Source organism: Calypte anna, chromosome Z (assembly GCF_003957555.1).
Source record: "Calypte anna isolate BGI_N300 chromosome Z, bCalAnn1_v1.p, whole genome shotgun sequence".
NCBI lineage: Eukaryota > Metazoa > Chordata > Aves > Apodiformes > Trochilidae > Calypte > Calypte anna.
The window spans coordinates 13,493,322-13,509,256 of record NC_044274.1 but is presented as its reverse complement, the minus strand read 5'-3'; the positions used below and the strand labels follow the sequence as shown (position 1 = coordinate 13,509,256).

Here is a 15,935-nt window from a genome sequence, read left to right as displayed (position 1 = left end):
TGTGTTTCAGGCTACTAGAAAAAGTTTCTTATACCCTCTTTTGTATCATCATCTTCTCCATAAAAACATACTTTAGCGTAACATCAATAAAATATTACTGAAGCAATGCAAGCAACATATGCTTCAAAGCATACTATTCAGGTTGCACCCCAGTGCTCTAAGAATCTTACATTTTAAACTGGGAAACTGGCAAATCTTTGACATCACAGGATTCCCTCGAAAACATAAAAAAAAAGTGACTGATTTCCTATAAATGCATCTGTGCTTTGACTGACTTTGAGGACTTTTAAAAGCTTCCATATGAAAGAAGGATTTGTTGGAATGTGTAGGAAAAGGTAATATAATTCAAAGGATGCCAGAGAAAAGTTTAGAAAAATTTAACATAAAGAAAATACACTTCCATTCTTGTTGGTTCAATTCTTAAAATACCTTAGTTCAATACCTAATCAGAACTGACCATGTTCTTACAGAAGCGTCTCAAAAATTCTTTTTGTGTACTGTGTATATAATATGTCTGTGAGCATTATTAACCGAAGTGGAACAAAAATTAGTATTGCACAATCAACACCACAAAGTCTACACTCCTAACAAGAATGGAATAAGCATGAGATCTATAAAATAAACCCTACAGGTATGAAAGGGCTGCTGGACAATTATTAAAGTTCTAACTAACTATCTGAAAACATTTGACTCTTACACAACAGTAACCGGCCAAGCAACCCTGATAAAAAACCTGCATGTTCTAGTTTTCACACTTCTCACAAACATCCTTCTCAATCAAGTTAATTTTTATTTCAAGGAATAAGGACAGTGGTCTGATGTAGCTGAACTTCAAAATACATACATGTGATCTGTTGACACCTGATTGAGACTGTGGACAAGCTGTGAAACCAGATTTTCATCCCTGCAAGCCAAAAGGCAGTTCACCTCTTCAGCTATCCGTCCATTGAAAAGTAGGCTTTTTGTTGTTGTAGCAGGTAAAGGTGATGGAAGAGGCAGCTGGTTCAAAACTGTTATCAGAAAACAGAAAGGAGTTCAGAATAACTTCATGAATCACAAACATACAAAGGTGGGCCCCTCTTCCTCCCTCATGTGATTACAAAAGACTTGACAACTACATTTGAAGTACTGGAAAGATTGTTGCATAACTTTAAACCAGAAACACAGAGATGCTCAAGGGATGGACTCTGCTTTAAAATATGATGCAGTTTAGTCTACAAGTTATATCACTATATTATTTTAAGTGCTTAACTGTGCTAAGGCAGATATTACAAATAAATACATTCAAGAATACTGAATTATTTAATTTGCTATGGCAGCTTCCTCTTGGAGACAAAAGCATTACTAAAAGAAGGAAATGCAAAATCCTCTTAGTTATATGCAGTACTGTAAGTGCACTGAGCATATATTTCAAGTTCTCTACTCTGACTTCTGTATTTAATTAGTGTTTGTTTGGCCAGGGTAGGTTTTGAAAAAAACGCAAAACCAACCAACAAAAAAACCCCCAAACAAACAAAAAACCCCACAAAAGACTCAGGCTACCAAAACAAAAATCAAAGAATCCAAATCCAAATTTAGGCCTCTAATTAAATTTTCCTTTTATTATTTTCTTGTTGTTTATATTTCTACATAAGTCATCTTCTCAAGAAAAGTCTAGAATTGTTGATTGGTAAAATTACTAAAACGTAAATTTGGTCAGCATAGTTATTCACAAATCTTGGTAAAAAGACACAATGAATATACACATCACAATATTGCAATCAAATTATGAATGAGCACACTATACTTTCAGAGGGAAGTTTTAGTTCTACAGACGTAACAAGGAAGTGTATCATGTAAGAAGCCTTGACCAGATGGTTGGCAGAGTTGCACAAACAAGGGGCGAGTAAACCAGAGAGGCCAAAAAGCTGGCTACATAGAAAAGTCACATTCATGGGTCCAGAAAAAAAAGCTGACTCTGACTTCGAGTTCCCAGGCTGTTTATGGCTCTGAGATAAATGTTTTAGTTGAACTACTAGTAACAGGTTCACAAAAGCCAACTTAAGTGAAATACTCCAAGAGGAGTATTCAGTACCTGAAGGGGGGCTACGGGAAAGCTGGAGACGGACTTCTTGCAAGGGCATGGAGTGACAGGACAATCAGTAATGGCTTCAAACTGGAGGGGGGTAGATTGGGGCTGGACATTATAAAGAAATTCTTTCCTGTGAGAGTGGTGAGACACCAGAGCAGGTTGTCCAGGGAAGATCCTATCACTCGTAAGTGTTCAAGGCCAGACTGGATGGAGAAATGTGAAACCTGCCCATGCAGGGAGACTACCCAACCCATTCTATGATTCTATTTTTTGTTTCTTCTGTATTTTGAAATTACTAAAAAAAAAAAGGGGGGGGGAGGAGGGGTGAAGAGATTCAAGTGATTTCCACCCTTGCCAATTCTAGTTCCTTCTTCTCACTCAGAAAAAAATAAAGTGAGGCATTTAGAAGTCTTTATCTTTCATCTGCTTCTGACTTTCTGAACATTAAGTAAATACCATGCAAAATGAAGAAAATGCACCTAATGTAGACCTAACATAAGGGCTAATCCCACCACAAGTAGTTCATTTGAAGAAGCTCTTGCATTTGCACTTACACATATAAACACATCTAAATGCATAAGTGTATCTCTCAATTTGATATTTCCAAATATCAGGAAGACATAAAGAGTATGTCAAGAACATGTCAAGGACATGTTTTTGTCCTTGAATGTTTTTTGTTTGGGTTTTTTTTTAAGATTTTTTTTTTTTTGAAAGAAAATATTTTTGTCCACCTGCTGATTTTAATGTAGGCAATTAAATCCAATTGCTGCATATGCATTTTCAGTGTCTCTTGGAAGGTCTCCATATTTAAACAGTATAATACTAAAAACATGAGTTCAGAAGATGCACCTAGGTCACTGAGACTAATTATCTTCAGAAAGACAACTGAGCTATAAACTCTCTCATGCTTTATAAATAAGAAGCGTCTTTGTCCCAGCTGCTCTTATTATAACAGTTGTTCTAACACCTCATCACAGTAGCGATAAATCCCCTCTTAGTTTTCACTATAAAGTTATTTCTGGTCACATTATAACCACTGTCAGCTTGGACTGTAAGTAGTTCTTTTTCCTTAATGCATTTTTCCTTCGTGGTGACACACCCCTTATCTACTCTTTTTGTAGGCTGAACAGCTAAGAAAAAAGACTCACAGGTCCTGCTGCTTATATCCATTTTAACAACCACTCTTTGAACCTAAAACTGGAGCAACTTTTTTGTATCATGTTCAGAAATAATCTCCCTTTCCTGCTTCTCTCAGTCTCATGAATATGATTAGATGTATGTTTTACTATTTTATAATAAGCAAGTTTTTCTTTATTTGTGGGTTACCCATATATGCTACTGAATGGTGCTCAAAACAAGTAATGAATTCCTGTATTTTGTTTCAGGCTAAGGGTATTTCATTTTATTTCATGTTTAAATTGCCACATTTTATATGAACAGATTTTTAAAAAATCAGATAGTGCATGATGACAAATCAGATCTTTAAGAGTTTTATCTTTAAGAACTTTTAAAATCAAACTATTGTTAGTATTTTGAAAATGAAGGTATTTAATAAAGAGCTAGAAAACAGCAAAGCAAAGGCAAGAAAGAGTACTTACGGTCTGTAAGACTAGCGATCCCTGCAAGAGTAGTGATGGGAACATGAGGCATATCCCCATTCATCCTGAAGTTCTGGGATAGTATTGCCTTCACAGATATTTTAGTTCAGGTGCCAGCTATCATTACTTCCCATCTCCCAAGCACTGAAAAAAAAACAAACACAAAAAACCCCCACCAGAATGAACAAACCAGAATGAAATTATATATTTTTTTAGAATTTTTATATTCAGTAGCATAAAAGAAACATAGACCATATCCTCAGCTGCACACTAAGTAACTCTGTCAATAGTGGGTAGAACAATGTCAATTTTAAATATCAAATGGCATTAAGCAATCAAAGGCAAGCTGTTGGTCTGAGAAACAAAGCCCTTCACCAAAAAAAGATATAAGGTAAGGCAATTATTCGAAAAGTTACTCAAGTTATACAATACCAACTCAAAAATTGAAAAAAAAAAAAAGTGGATAGCTAAATGTAGAAATTTAATTATTAACTACTATATTCACTTCCTAGTGTTGCAGATTTTTTTCATATCTCGTAAAGTAAAAAGAAATAATTTTAAAAGTACTATTTCAAAGGTTGTCTGAAAATATCTCCTTAATATTAAACACTGTCTGGTCAATCTACTACCAGAAACTGTTTTGCCGACTCCACCAAAAGAAAACCTTGGTCACCACCAAACCAGCTTGTTAATTTCCTGTAAAGCCATAGTTTATATTCAGCTGTTGAACAAAATGGATTTTTTCCCTCAGGTTTAATAACTATAGAGATCCCAACTGTAATGTAGATCACACTAATTTAAAACAAAACAAAACCAAACACACCCCAAATTTCATCATAATAATGTCAACTGCTGTGCCAAAACAACAAAAAATTATTAAGATCATCCATTACAATTCACTATTATACTTCTGAAAAGACAAAAACTGAACATTATATTTTCTGAAGATAAACAAAAGGAATTAACAGAAAGGAATTTTTATATATTCATTTGCCTATTATGGACAAGCACCTGTGTTCCCAGTTTGATTAAAAGTAAATAGACCTCTTCTGTAAGCATTTATGTTATTTACTGAAGATACTGAAATCACAATTTGCTTAAACTTTTTTCACAAGCTAACATTTTTGAGAATTACATGTACAATAGATACAAACCAAACCTTAGAAAACACCTGATTCTTTCTTATGCCACCTCAATGACAACATACAGCATACCACTGCTAAGAAATACTCCTAGATTCCAAGCAAGGCAAGGAAACAAAATGAGACTTCTTCCTGGTCTAAGTTTTCATGAACCACTGGAGTTAACATTTCAGAGTTTTCTTACCTACACACAACTGAATCCATAAAAAAAGAAAAACCAAAAAAACACCAACACAGAGCAATGAGTTGACTCATTTGATGCACCTGACACAGTCTGACTCTCACCACTAAATAGAGTTTGTTCAAAGTATATTATATTACAAGTACAGAAATGTAATTGAGGAAATGGCTACAGACAGATGTGCTCAGTGGATTGTGGTGTTTAGATTTCGATAATACATTTTAAAAAAGACAAAAAACAGCCTTCAAACACTCAAAACAGTTTTAAATACAATCCATACTTGAGATTCTATACCCTCCAAAAAAAATCAATATACACACAATTTCAGTGATTTCCTAGTTCCACAAAAAAAAAAAGTTAATTAAAAACAAACTATAAAACCCCTTCAAACAACAATAAAAATGAAACAAAACCCAAACATCCAAATCCTCTCCCCACCAAACCAACAACAAAAGAGCAAAACAACCAAAAATCCCCAAACCAAACAATCTGTTCCTCGCAATGGATCTGAAACAGCAAACTCACAGAAGGAAGGACTTTCAGATTTTGTCACTGAAAAGCCACTAAATATAGTAATCACAGAACAATTTCCACACATAAAGAGGTCGTATTTAATTATGAGTTTCCCTCAACTGAAAGCTGAGAGAGGCCATGTCACCAGTACTATTGGAAATCCTGTATGTAACACATAAACAGTGAGAAAAGAAAAAAGAAAAAAAAACCTGTTAAGTTTCCCTTCCTCGTCACCTGGCAAAGTTGTAAATGTCAGAGGCAGTCAGTACTAATGAAAGTTCCTTGTAGCTATTACTGACACAATAATTATACAATGATTATAATCAATAGAAGAAATTCCTCCAAAACCAGACACTCAAATTAGAAACCTCCACAGATAAATGATAAAAAATCCAAACTGTCAAGATTCGGACCTGAGTGAAGCAAATGCTGTGAGTTTGAATAGCCAGGGGAAGAGTAAACTTTCTTTCTAAGAGTAGAGCAGAAGGGGTTGGTTTGTTTAGCTAACAAAACAAAGGTCAAGAGGGGATGTGGGTGCTCTCTAAAGCAGTCAAAGAAGATTACAAAAAAGAATGCTACCGGGCAATTCTAAAGCAAGAACAAATGAATACAAGCAAGAAGAGAATCAGAACAGAGCTTCCTACCATCAGAACTGCCACTTTCTGGAACCCCCTTTCAATCAGAAATAGTAGGAGAGGTCAGCGACACCGTTTCTTTAAAGTAACACCATTATTCTGAAGATGGATCATACAGATGTCACAGAACAGACAGGTAGTGGTTGCCTGCACCAAATGGGAACTAAGCATGGCAATCCATGTCTCTTACACTGCAAAGTTCTTGTAAGTATGATGATGTAAGTAAACAGATGAGAACAAACAACAGAGAAAGAGGCTGATGGGATTAAGTGGTGGGATTACTTTATACAATAAACACAGAATGGAGATACCACATAGGATCAAAATATTACACCTGTTTTATAGAGAGCAAAATTTCATCTGTTAAACAACTGGCAAACAAGATGTGATTCATTTCCAGAACTGAGGTCCAATGAAACTAAAGCTTGAATTTGATGTCAGTTAGAACACTAATAACCTAACTCATTTAAGGAATTTAAATTATCGAGCAGTGAGGGGGAAGAAATTAGTTCAAGTTGAGGGAAGTTCTTTCAAACAACACCAGAACAGCAAAAATATCAGAACAGTACACAACAATGGCTTGATTGACAAAGTTTGTTGTGTTGTGGGCTTTTTACATTTCCCAACTATAACAAGAGTTAAAAGTACTACATTGTAGGCATGTCAAAATCAGTCACAAAGAATCAACGTTTTTCAATATAAAGAAACTTTTACATTATCAGCTTTGTACTTTATTACTAGCAGTACAGCATTTCTACCTCTAGACTGAAAAAAATGAAAGTTATTTACTCTAGCTGAATTAAGGGCATCAAAGAACTGCCGCATTTTAAAGCTTGCAAACAGTGTGTAGTATAGCAGTTCTAACAACTAGAAACCAAATTTATATATAGGCAAAGGTGGTCTTACATATTCAGTTTATTCGGTATTTATGCTCTTGCTTTTTTGTAAGATTCAGCAGCTATCATAGAAGACATTTCAGAGAGAAAAAAAACCACAGTGCACAAAGGAAGTGATACAAAGAGCCCCTCAGTGAAAGGAAAACAATGAAATGGCAGTATATATTGACAATACTATATGAAAAAGCTATTATAACACACAATAATACAGCAAAGACAAGACTGCAAGCAAAGTAATATTGAAAGTTTGTTATCGGTAACACGTACACATTTAAAGTGTAGAATGTTGTGGGTTGTTCACTTAATGGTGTTTTTGTGGTATGAGTTTTGTTGGGGTTTTTTTGTTTGTTTTTTCGTTGTTTTTTTTGTTAGTTTTTTAAAGTAGAAATTAAAAATGTAGTTGGTAAAACAATCCATAGCATGGACCTGGAAAACACTGACTGACTGGCACAAGGGTAGGGCAGTGTCATGTGGATCCTCTCTAGAATTTACTTCTCTATATATTCTGAATTTCTCACAGTACTACTGGATTAAAGGCAGAGTGGAAAGTTAACAGGAAAACAAAAAAAATCTCTTTAGAAAAAATGGACAGCCATGTGTAAAACTAAGGGGAGGAAGAGAGAATGAAAGCAAGCTGTGAACAATTTTAAGTGAAGGGGTAGTGCTTGCACAGTGAAGAGAGATTGCAACCAGGAATGGAAAAAAAACACCCAACCCAAACAAAGCCAAAACCAAGCAAAAACCCCAAACAAAAAAGAAATAAACCATGATCATATTTTTTCAGATATTGCATCATCTGATTATCAATGAAATGACAAAAGACTATAACTGCTGTTTACCACACTCTGAATTTATGAAACATTCCTTGTGGTTCAAAAATATTGTTGTCTCCTTAACAAAAATTGCAGTTCTTCTACAGCTTAGCTTTGTGCATGCATGCAAACCATGTGGAAAAAAAAAAAAAAATGGAAAAATCTGTTTTTATGCAGTAGTACACAGGCTCAGTACTAATGCAAAGATCAGTAACCAAACTCAAGATTGAGAAATTTCATGTATGTTTGTTAAAGGCTATTCTTTAACACTTACATTCTTATATACTTGGATTTAAGAAATAAATTATGTATGAATAACCTAATACATATCTGAGGAGATTAAAGGGAAATCAGGTAGATTAAATTAAATTTTAAAGAAGAGCTATAGCATTAGGTCTCTTTAGTTTTCTTTTTAAAAAGCATTCCATTAAATAAGTACCTTAAATACAGTTATCTTTTACATATACTTTGAAATTTTTATTTAGAACGAAAATACTTGAAAAAGTGGATTTCATTTCTTGTATGTTGACTAGCATCAAATTGAGTTAATCACTATCAGAGTTGATTTATGTAACTGCACACTCTCAAAGTATCCCAGTATAACTCCTCTATGAGATACTTCGTAATTTAGGTGAGCTTTTAATTATATTTTAAATGAACAAACATGCTACTAAGAATTTAAGAAGCTTTGCTTTACATTTACAGATTTTTTCAACAAGCTACTTTCTTTCTCAATAAGGTGCTTGCTAGTTACTACATTAATTTCAACTAGTTGTAAATCCATAAACTGTCCTTAACACACACACCAACACACACACACAAACCCAAACAAAAAAACACTGAAAGAATGAGGGAGAAAGGTAGAAAGAGAATGACTTAATATCCTCTAGTTTTCCTTCAAATGAGATGCCATTACTGAGGTACCTCCTACAGATTAACCCTCAAGAGGGCAAAATTCTGGTTTCCCTAGCAGAGCTACAGTTTGATACAATGACAGATGTCCAACACCAAGGAAGGAAACACAGCTGTCAAAACAGCCCAACAATGAAGTACCTGGGGGCCAGAGGGGGAAAGCACATAGATTCACAATATAAAGCATCTTAACAGTAATTCAGTCTCAGAAAAAGTCAGTATTGGAAGTGAACTGTAACTAACCACTGATGCAGCTGTCTAAGGTTAAAATAGCAATGCAAGAATCTATGGACCCATTTGGTGTGAACCTGACTTAAAACAACTGAAGGGTGGGGGTGTGGGAGTGGCAGCATGCACTGGAAGGTGAAGAGAAAAGGGAATGGGGGTGGTGTCAAGAATCAGAAGACTCATTAATAACAAGATACAGAATAATCTTACCACCTACAACACTGGCTACAAAAAAATAAGCTTGAAGATACAGGCATGAATACAGTGTTCTGGTGAAATCTGTGTGTTTGGTTCAAAAAGTGATCAGCCAGCAGCAACAGTGATACTGACAAAGCAAGGGAAAAATTAAAATATACTGTACAATTTCTAAACCAGTACTAGCATAATGTGTTTTTCTAAAGATATTCCCACAGCAGGTGCTCAAATCGCTATGAACTACAACCAGGGTAAGAAAAGAAACCTCAGTATAAAGTCCTGTACTAGGCTAATTGTAAATTGCTTCTGAATGTAAAGCAATCTTTAGAAAAAAACTCCGGAGATTCTACTTCTGTGGCTACTGTCACCTTCCCTGGGTCTCTGCTGTTCTATTGGTAACAATGACACTAATGCCTCTGCTGCCCATATGTCAGCAGTGCCAGTGACACCACAGTAAACGACAAGAGAAACCTCAGTAAAGGTGCTAGAAGCATTCACAGCTTGAGAGGTCTGTGGATTCAAGGAGAGATGCCCCATAATGCAGAAGCTGACAGATTTCTATCATGGTAAACTAACATGAAGTGTAACTGTGCTTTGTGCTTATAATTCTTCCCAGCCAAGAAGCGGAGGGGAATTGGCACAATGGGACCACCAGCAAAAAATCCCCCACAAAACAAACAAACAACAACAAAAAACCCCACCAAACAAACAAACAAAACCACAAAAACCCCCAAAAAACCTGCAGAGAGCAAATGCCTGTGGTAGTACACATCTTCCCTGATGTGTGTTACATGAACACCTAATAGGAAACCCTGACTTTTCTTGCTACCTTGCAATAACAAAAGAGGGGGAAATAATTAGAACAAAGTTTCCTAAAAAGAAAGAAAAGCTCACCAGCAGCACTGGGACCTTTTTCTGTTACAGCTATTTCCTTCATCCAAGCACAAGAAATGTTTTCTTTTTATTCATTTTAACGTATATAAAAATTAAAAAGCCCTTATTAACAGTGCTCTGCACTTAAAAATAGCTTCTCAAATATTTAATTTCCATGCCTTAGCATGAAGAACTCTTTAAAATGACCCTATATCAAGTCCTTTGTACACAAACAAGGCATTTAAGCACCAAGTCAAAGCCTTTTCTTCCAGGCAACATAAACTGACACAAATATTTACAAATTATACTTTTTGTGAGAGTAGTTTATTTCAGCAAAAGAGAAAAATGTAAATCTCAAAATTACCCATTTTAATTAAAAACACCCAAAACCTCAAGAGGGCTATATAAATAACTGACAATACCATTCTATGGTGAAGCGTAGTTCCTGATACTTCATTGGAGAACTAATGCAAAATGGAACTTGTTTAAGGAAAGTGGCTGCTAGGAAACTGAGTTGTCTTCTTAAAACAAGGGCATTAAATTTAAGTGAATGGAACACAAATTTTGCTCCTGGTTGCAAACTAAGGTTCTACTGGCTCCTTCTCTTTAGAAAAGTGATACAAGCCCTACTGATAAGGTAGCATAAGTAAATCAAAGTACTGGTATGTTTTAAAATGTTAAACCTGTATAAAATACATGTGAAATACTTCAGCAGGGTAGTTATGTTCACTAGTTTTGCAAAATAAAGCAGCTAAAACTTCTGTGAGAACCCCGTTATTCAAGGAGTTTATTACTACTCCTTTCCCATCTTTTTAAGTACTTATGAGATTCACCTTTCATGTCAAAGCTCCTGGGTAGGAACAACCCCAGGTACTAGAAGAGGCTGGGGACTGAGCTGTTGGAGAGCAGCATGGGGGAAAAGGACCTGGAGGTGCTGGTGGATGGAAGGATGACCATGAGCCAGCAATGTGCCTTTGTGGCCAAGAAAGCCAATGGCATCCTGGGGTGCATTATAAGGGGGGTGGCTGGTAGGGAGAGAGGTTCTCCTCCCCCTCTGCTCTACCCTGATGTAGCAGCATCTGGAATATTGTGTCCAGTTCTGGGCCCCTTGCAGAAGGACAGGGAACTGCCTGAAAGAGTCCAGTGCAGAGCGACCAAGATGATGGAGTGGAACATCTCCCTTATGAGGAAAGGCTGAAGGAACTGGGGCTCTTCAGCTTGGAGAGAGGAGAATGAGGGGTGACCTCATCAATGTTTATAAATATGTAAGGGGAGAGTGCCAGGAGGATGGAGTCAAGCTTTTCTCAGGGATGACTAATAATAGGACAAGGGGCAATGGTTATAAACTGGAGCATAGACAGTTCCATATAAATATAAGGAAGAATTTTTTCACTGTGAGGGTGACAGAGCACTGGCACAGGCTGCCCCAGGAAATTGTGGAGTCTCCTTCCTTGGAGACATTCAAAGCCCTCCTGGATGTGTTCCTGTGTGACCTCCTATAGGTGACCCTGCTCTGGCAAGGGGGTTGGACTTGATGAGCTCTTAAGGGTCCCTTCTGACTCCTAACTTTCTGTGATTGTATGATCCTAACCCTACTGGAGCTACCAAATTCTTTTTTCTGCAGAAGCATATGAAAAAGTAAAATGCAAAAAATATAACAAGCTTGGCAGCAGTCATATGAAGCACACATCAGAAATTCAGACACAGAAAATGACAAGCTACTTCAATGAACTACTGTTCAGGCATTTATGTCCCCAAATGCAACTTTTATTGCAACAGAGAAAATACATCTGTTAATTTTGTTCTTTTTGGTGCGCACGGCCGTTTTACTTTCCCAGGCACTCATGCAGCAATACTGTACATAATTCATTTTATTGAAAGAAGATAGCTAAGAGATGCGTATAAGAGCAAGGGAAATCAAAAGGGTTAGTCAGCTCTGTCACATATAGGACACTTTAGGTTCCAACATATCTTTGTTAAAGTAGTTGTGACAGGTATGAGAGAGGAAGTAGCATCCTGTTTTTTTTAACTTTTTACTGAATGTCTCATTTATATTAGCTGGTATCAGTGCTGCCCTTTTCTAACACCAGTTGTCTATTACCTTTTATTTTATTTTAAAGGCTTTTGCTCCTTGACTAGGTTGGATCTTAACCAAGCTAAAACCTTAGTGACTAAACACTGAATTAAACCATTTTAATTCAGGAGTATTTCTGACGCCGAACTCTCTAAGATGATTCATAACCTTTGTAAACAAAACTGGGAAGAAATAAGCTTGCTGAGGAAGCCACTGATTTTGCACAAGTCATCCAGTTGTGTAATTTTCACCTCTTTTCGTATCTTAAAAACAACTAAAATCCCTCCAAGCATCTTTAATGCACACAGAGAAAACAGATGAAAAAAATATACCATTTAGAGGTCTACAATAAATGCCAATGTAAAATTGTAGATAAATGAATTTAGTATGTTGCATCACAAAAGCACCTCACAGTGTTTTTACATTAGAATGAAAATTGTCCTATCAATACAATAATAATAATAATAATAATAATAATTTATTATTAATCAAGATATATTATTACAATCTTGTTGCCTGGTTTTCAACTTAAGCTCCGTGTACATTTAAGAGAAACACTGAACAGCACTGCAAGCAGTTAAGAAGCTTTTCTTCTGGACTGGCAAGCTGTTTCCCTTCATCCCCTCACAGCAGTGCAATTCCTCTGTCCAGAGGCTCTTCACAGCCCTCCTTAACAAACCCGATGTCTTCTCCTCACACCACATTCACTCCCACACCCCTCAGCTGCGAGACGGGGGAGTGCACATACTGGAGTCTCTTTCTCAGTGGAGACAAAAGTATCTCTATCCAACAACTTTCAGAAATCAAACCATCTTGCAGCTTCCAGCCCCAGTAAAATATAGCTGAAATTAGGTATATTTTCCAAATGTTGCTTTCCAAAATTGTCAAACAAACAAGTTTACAGACAAACAAGTGCCGTGATTGTTAGGAAGATAATTATTGTATAAATCAGTATTTTTAGCAATTACTGGCAGAAACACAGAGAGCTTTGTTTGTACTGTCCTAATCTACACACCTGAATAACTGCTGGCAATGCAATCACTTTCTGTAATTTTATAGCACTTATTGCCCAGAATTTCTTCTGTTTGCTTTCCAAGAAGTAGTTTATATTGATTATGCAACATGCAGGTACGATAAAATCTCTCTAAAGTAAAGCATGCTGACATTTAAAAGACAAAAAAAAAACACCGCACAAAATAATCAATGCCATTTAACACTTCAATTAATTTACTAATATTCTGCAGAAACACACTGCTTGCAATGACTGAACATGAAAGCAAAAGTAACTTTAAAAAGTTTGTGTCTACAAGTAAATAAATTACTTGTATAAGAGACTTCACAAACTGGCCGAGGTGGGAAGTGACCTCTGGAGGTTCTCTTATTCAGCCTCCTGCCCAAGCAGGGACACCAAGATCAGTGGAGAGGCAATAAATAATATTCAGACACTCGAACTACCTGTTTTATTTTCTTTAGCAATAATTTTTATTATACCTGGCATATAACTACTTAATTTGGTCCACAACAAAATAAATCCTACAAAACTCAACCATTTAGACAACATATTTTATTCATCTGAGGAAGAAAGTATTTCCCAAAATCTGAGGTTCCCTGTTCCAAAGACAGAAGTGTAAACTATCAATTGAGTAACATTTTAACAACAGTTTTTCAATGACAGCAGAATACTTTACTTTTTTAACTCCTCTAAAAGTAGGGATTTTCTCTATTTTCATTTTAAAGAAAAGTAGTGAGGCTTTGAGATTACAAAGGCCCCAAATGAAGTTGTGTTTAAAACTTCTAGTCTTGACACTGTCAGCGAAAATGCAAAAACTCTTCCTGAAATTTACCACCCAAAGTTCTTTAGATCAAGTAATTTACAATCAATTACAACCACACACTGAAAGGACATACAGTAATCACAAGGTACAAAGACACTGGTAATTCAGAAATTGCACTGAATACTGCAAATAATTAAATCTGCACTTAAATTTACTTGTTTTCTAAAGCTATTTCATGTTGTAATTTTCATTTTGGGATTTTAATCCTACTCATGTTTTGCTTTGATGGAAGGGAGAAACTAAGTTACTTGCTTGAAAGGAGCTAATATGCACAATGAGTTGTATTTTTTTAAGAAAAATCCCTTTTACAGTAAGAAAAATAAACAAAAAAACCCCAAACCAATGCAAGCTATCAGAGGCTTTTTAATGCATCTTGCCAAAATAAATGGGTATCTTAATATCTTGAACTGGAATGGTCTTTTTAAACAAAATTAAAAATATCCATAATGACAGAGACGTTTCTTCCTAGGTGATTAGTGGATGCAACAAACTTCACTATTCTTCTTCATGGATTCAGGGAACTGGAAAAGATTCAGTTTCCAGCTCGAAGTGCTAGTATTCAGTACATGCCACAGGCTTCCTTCCTATTCTTGCTTTGATGAATACAGAGACCTTTGGTTAAATAAGCTCTCTGCAACCAGATGATGTGCATGAATTGGAAACACTGGACACAAGAACCTTACTTTTCTGATTCCCCAGTCAGACTGTAGCTGTCTGTAGTTTAGTATAACAACTACAGTTACTCAAGCAGGATTAAAAATAAGTATCATCATCTCCAAAGATTACATTTCCAACCAGAAAAGCCATTTGGTGGCTTTCTATGAATGGGTTACAGAGTTGGCGGATACAGGAAGACCAACTCATGTTACCTTCCTGGAACTGCGTAGAGCATCTGTCACTGTCCTGCACAACATCCCAGTCTCTAAATTTGAGAGACAGGAATTGGTCACTCAGTGGAATTGACAGGATGGTGGCACTAAAAGAGATGTGTCACTAAAACAGCTCAATACCCAAGAGGAGATCAGTGACAACTGTTGTAACTCAGCAATGGGTACTGGGAATCTTTGCCAGTGACAGAGGAACTGAGGGCACCTTCAGCAAGTTTGCTGATGACACCAAACTGCGTGGTGTAACTGACACACTGGAGGGAAGGGAGGGCCCTGACAGGATTGAGAGATGTCCTATGCATGAAGTTCAACAAGCCCAAGTACAAGGTCCAGCACGTGGGTATGGGCAACCCAAAGCACAAATACAGTTTGGGCAGAGAATGAACTAAGAACAACCATAAGGAGGAGAACTTTGGTGGGTTGGTTGATGAGAAGTTCTACATGAGCTGGTGACATGCATTCGTAGCCCAGAACCCCAACTATATCCTGGGCTGCATCAAAAGAAGCGTGGGCAGCAGGGTAAGGGAGGTGATTCTACCCCTCTACTTCACCCTCATAAGGCCTCATCTGAAGTATTGTGTCCAGTGCTTGGTCCCCCAACATAAGAGGGACATAGAGCTGTTGAAAGAAGACCAGAGAAGAGTCTCAAAGATAATGAGAGGGTGGAGCACCCCTCCTGTAAAGACAGGCTAAGAGAGTTGGGGTTCTTTTAAGCTCGAAGAGAGTAGATTTAGGTTAGATATTAGAAAGAAATTCTTTAGTGTAAAATGTAAGACATGGGAACAGATTGCCCAGAGAAGCTGTGGATGTCAACTCCCTGGAAGTGTTCAAGGCCAGGCTGGATCAGACTTTGAGCAGTCTAGTCAAGAGGGGGGGTATCTCTGCCCATGAAGAGGTGGTTAGATCTGGATGATCTTTAAGATCATTCTAATGCAAATTACTCTTTGATTCTACGCACTTCCTAATTGGAGAAAACTAATAAAATAGCTCTGGGCTGTCCTAAATTGCCAGTCTGCATTACTATGTTTTAGATATAAACCTTCTATTCTGTTCTGTTGAACTTCCATGTAATACACTGGCAGA

The 15,935-nt window shown here is 36.6% G+C and overlaps 1 protein-coding gene across 1 annotated transcript in view; it reads right to left on the bottom strand.

The window, feature by feature from the left end:
* The window catches only part of NIPBL (NIPBL cohesin loading factor), a 149,899-nt gene that overhangs the window by 90,487 nt on the left and 43,477 nt on the right, over window positions 1–15,935 (bottom strand). The window contains exons 2-3 of the mRNA XM_030466730.1: window positions 3,670–3,813; window positions 845–1,010 (exon numbers count right to left, since the gene is read on the bottom strand). Of these exons, the coding sequence (XP_030322590.1) occupies window positions 845–1,010; window positions 3,670–3,733 (230 nt within the window). The 5' untranslated portion in view covers window positions 3,734–3,813. The remainder of the gene's footprint in view (window positions 1–844; window positions 1,011–3,669; window positions 3,814–15,935) is intronic.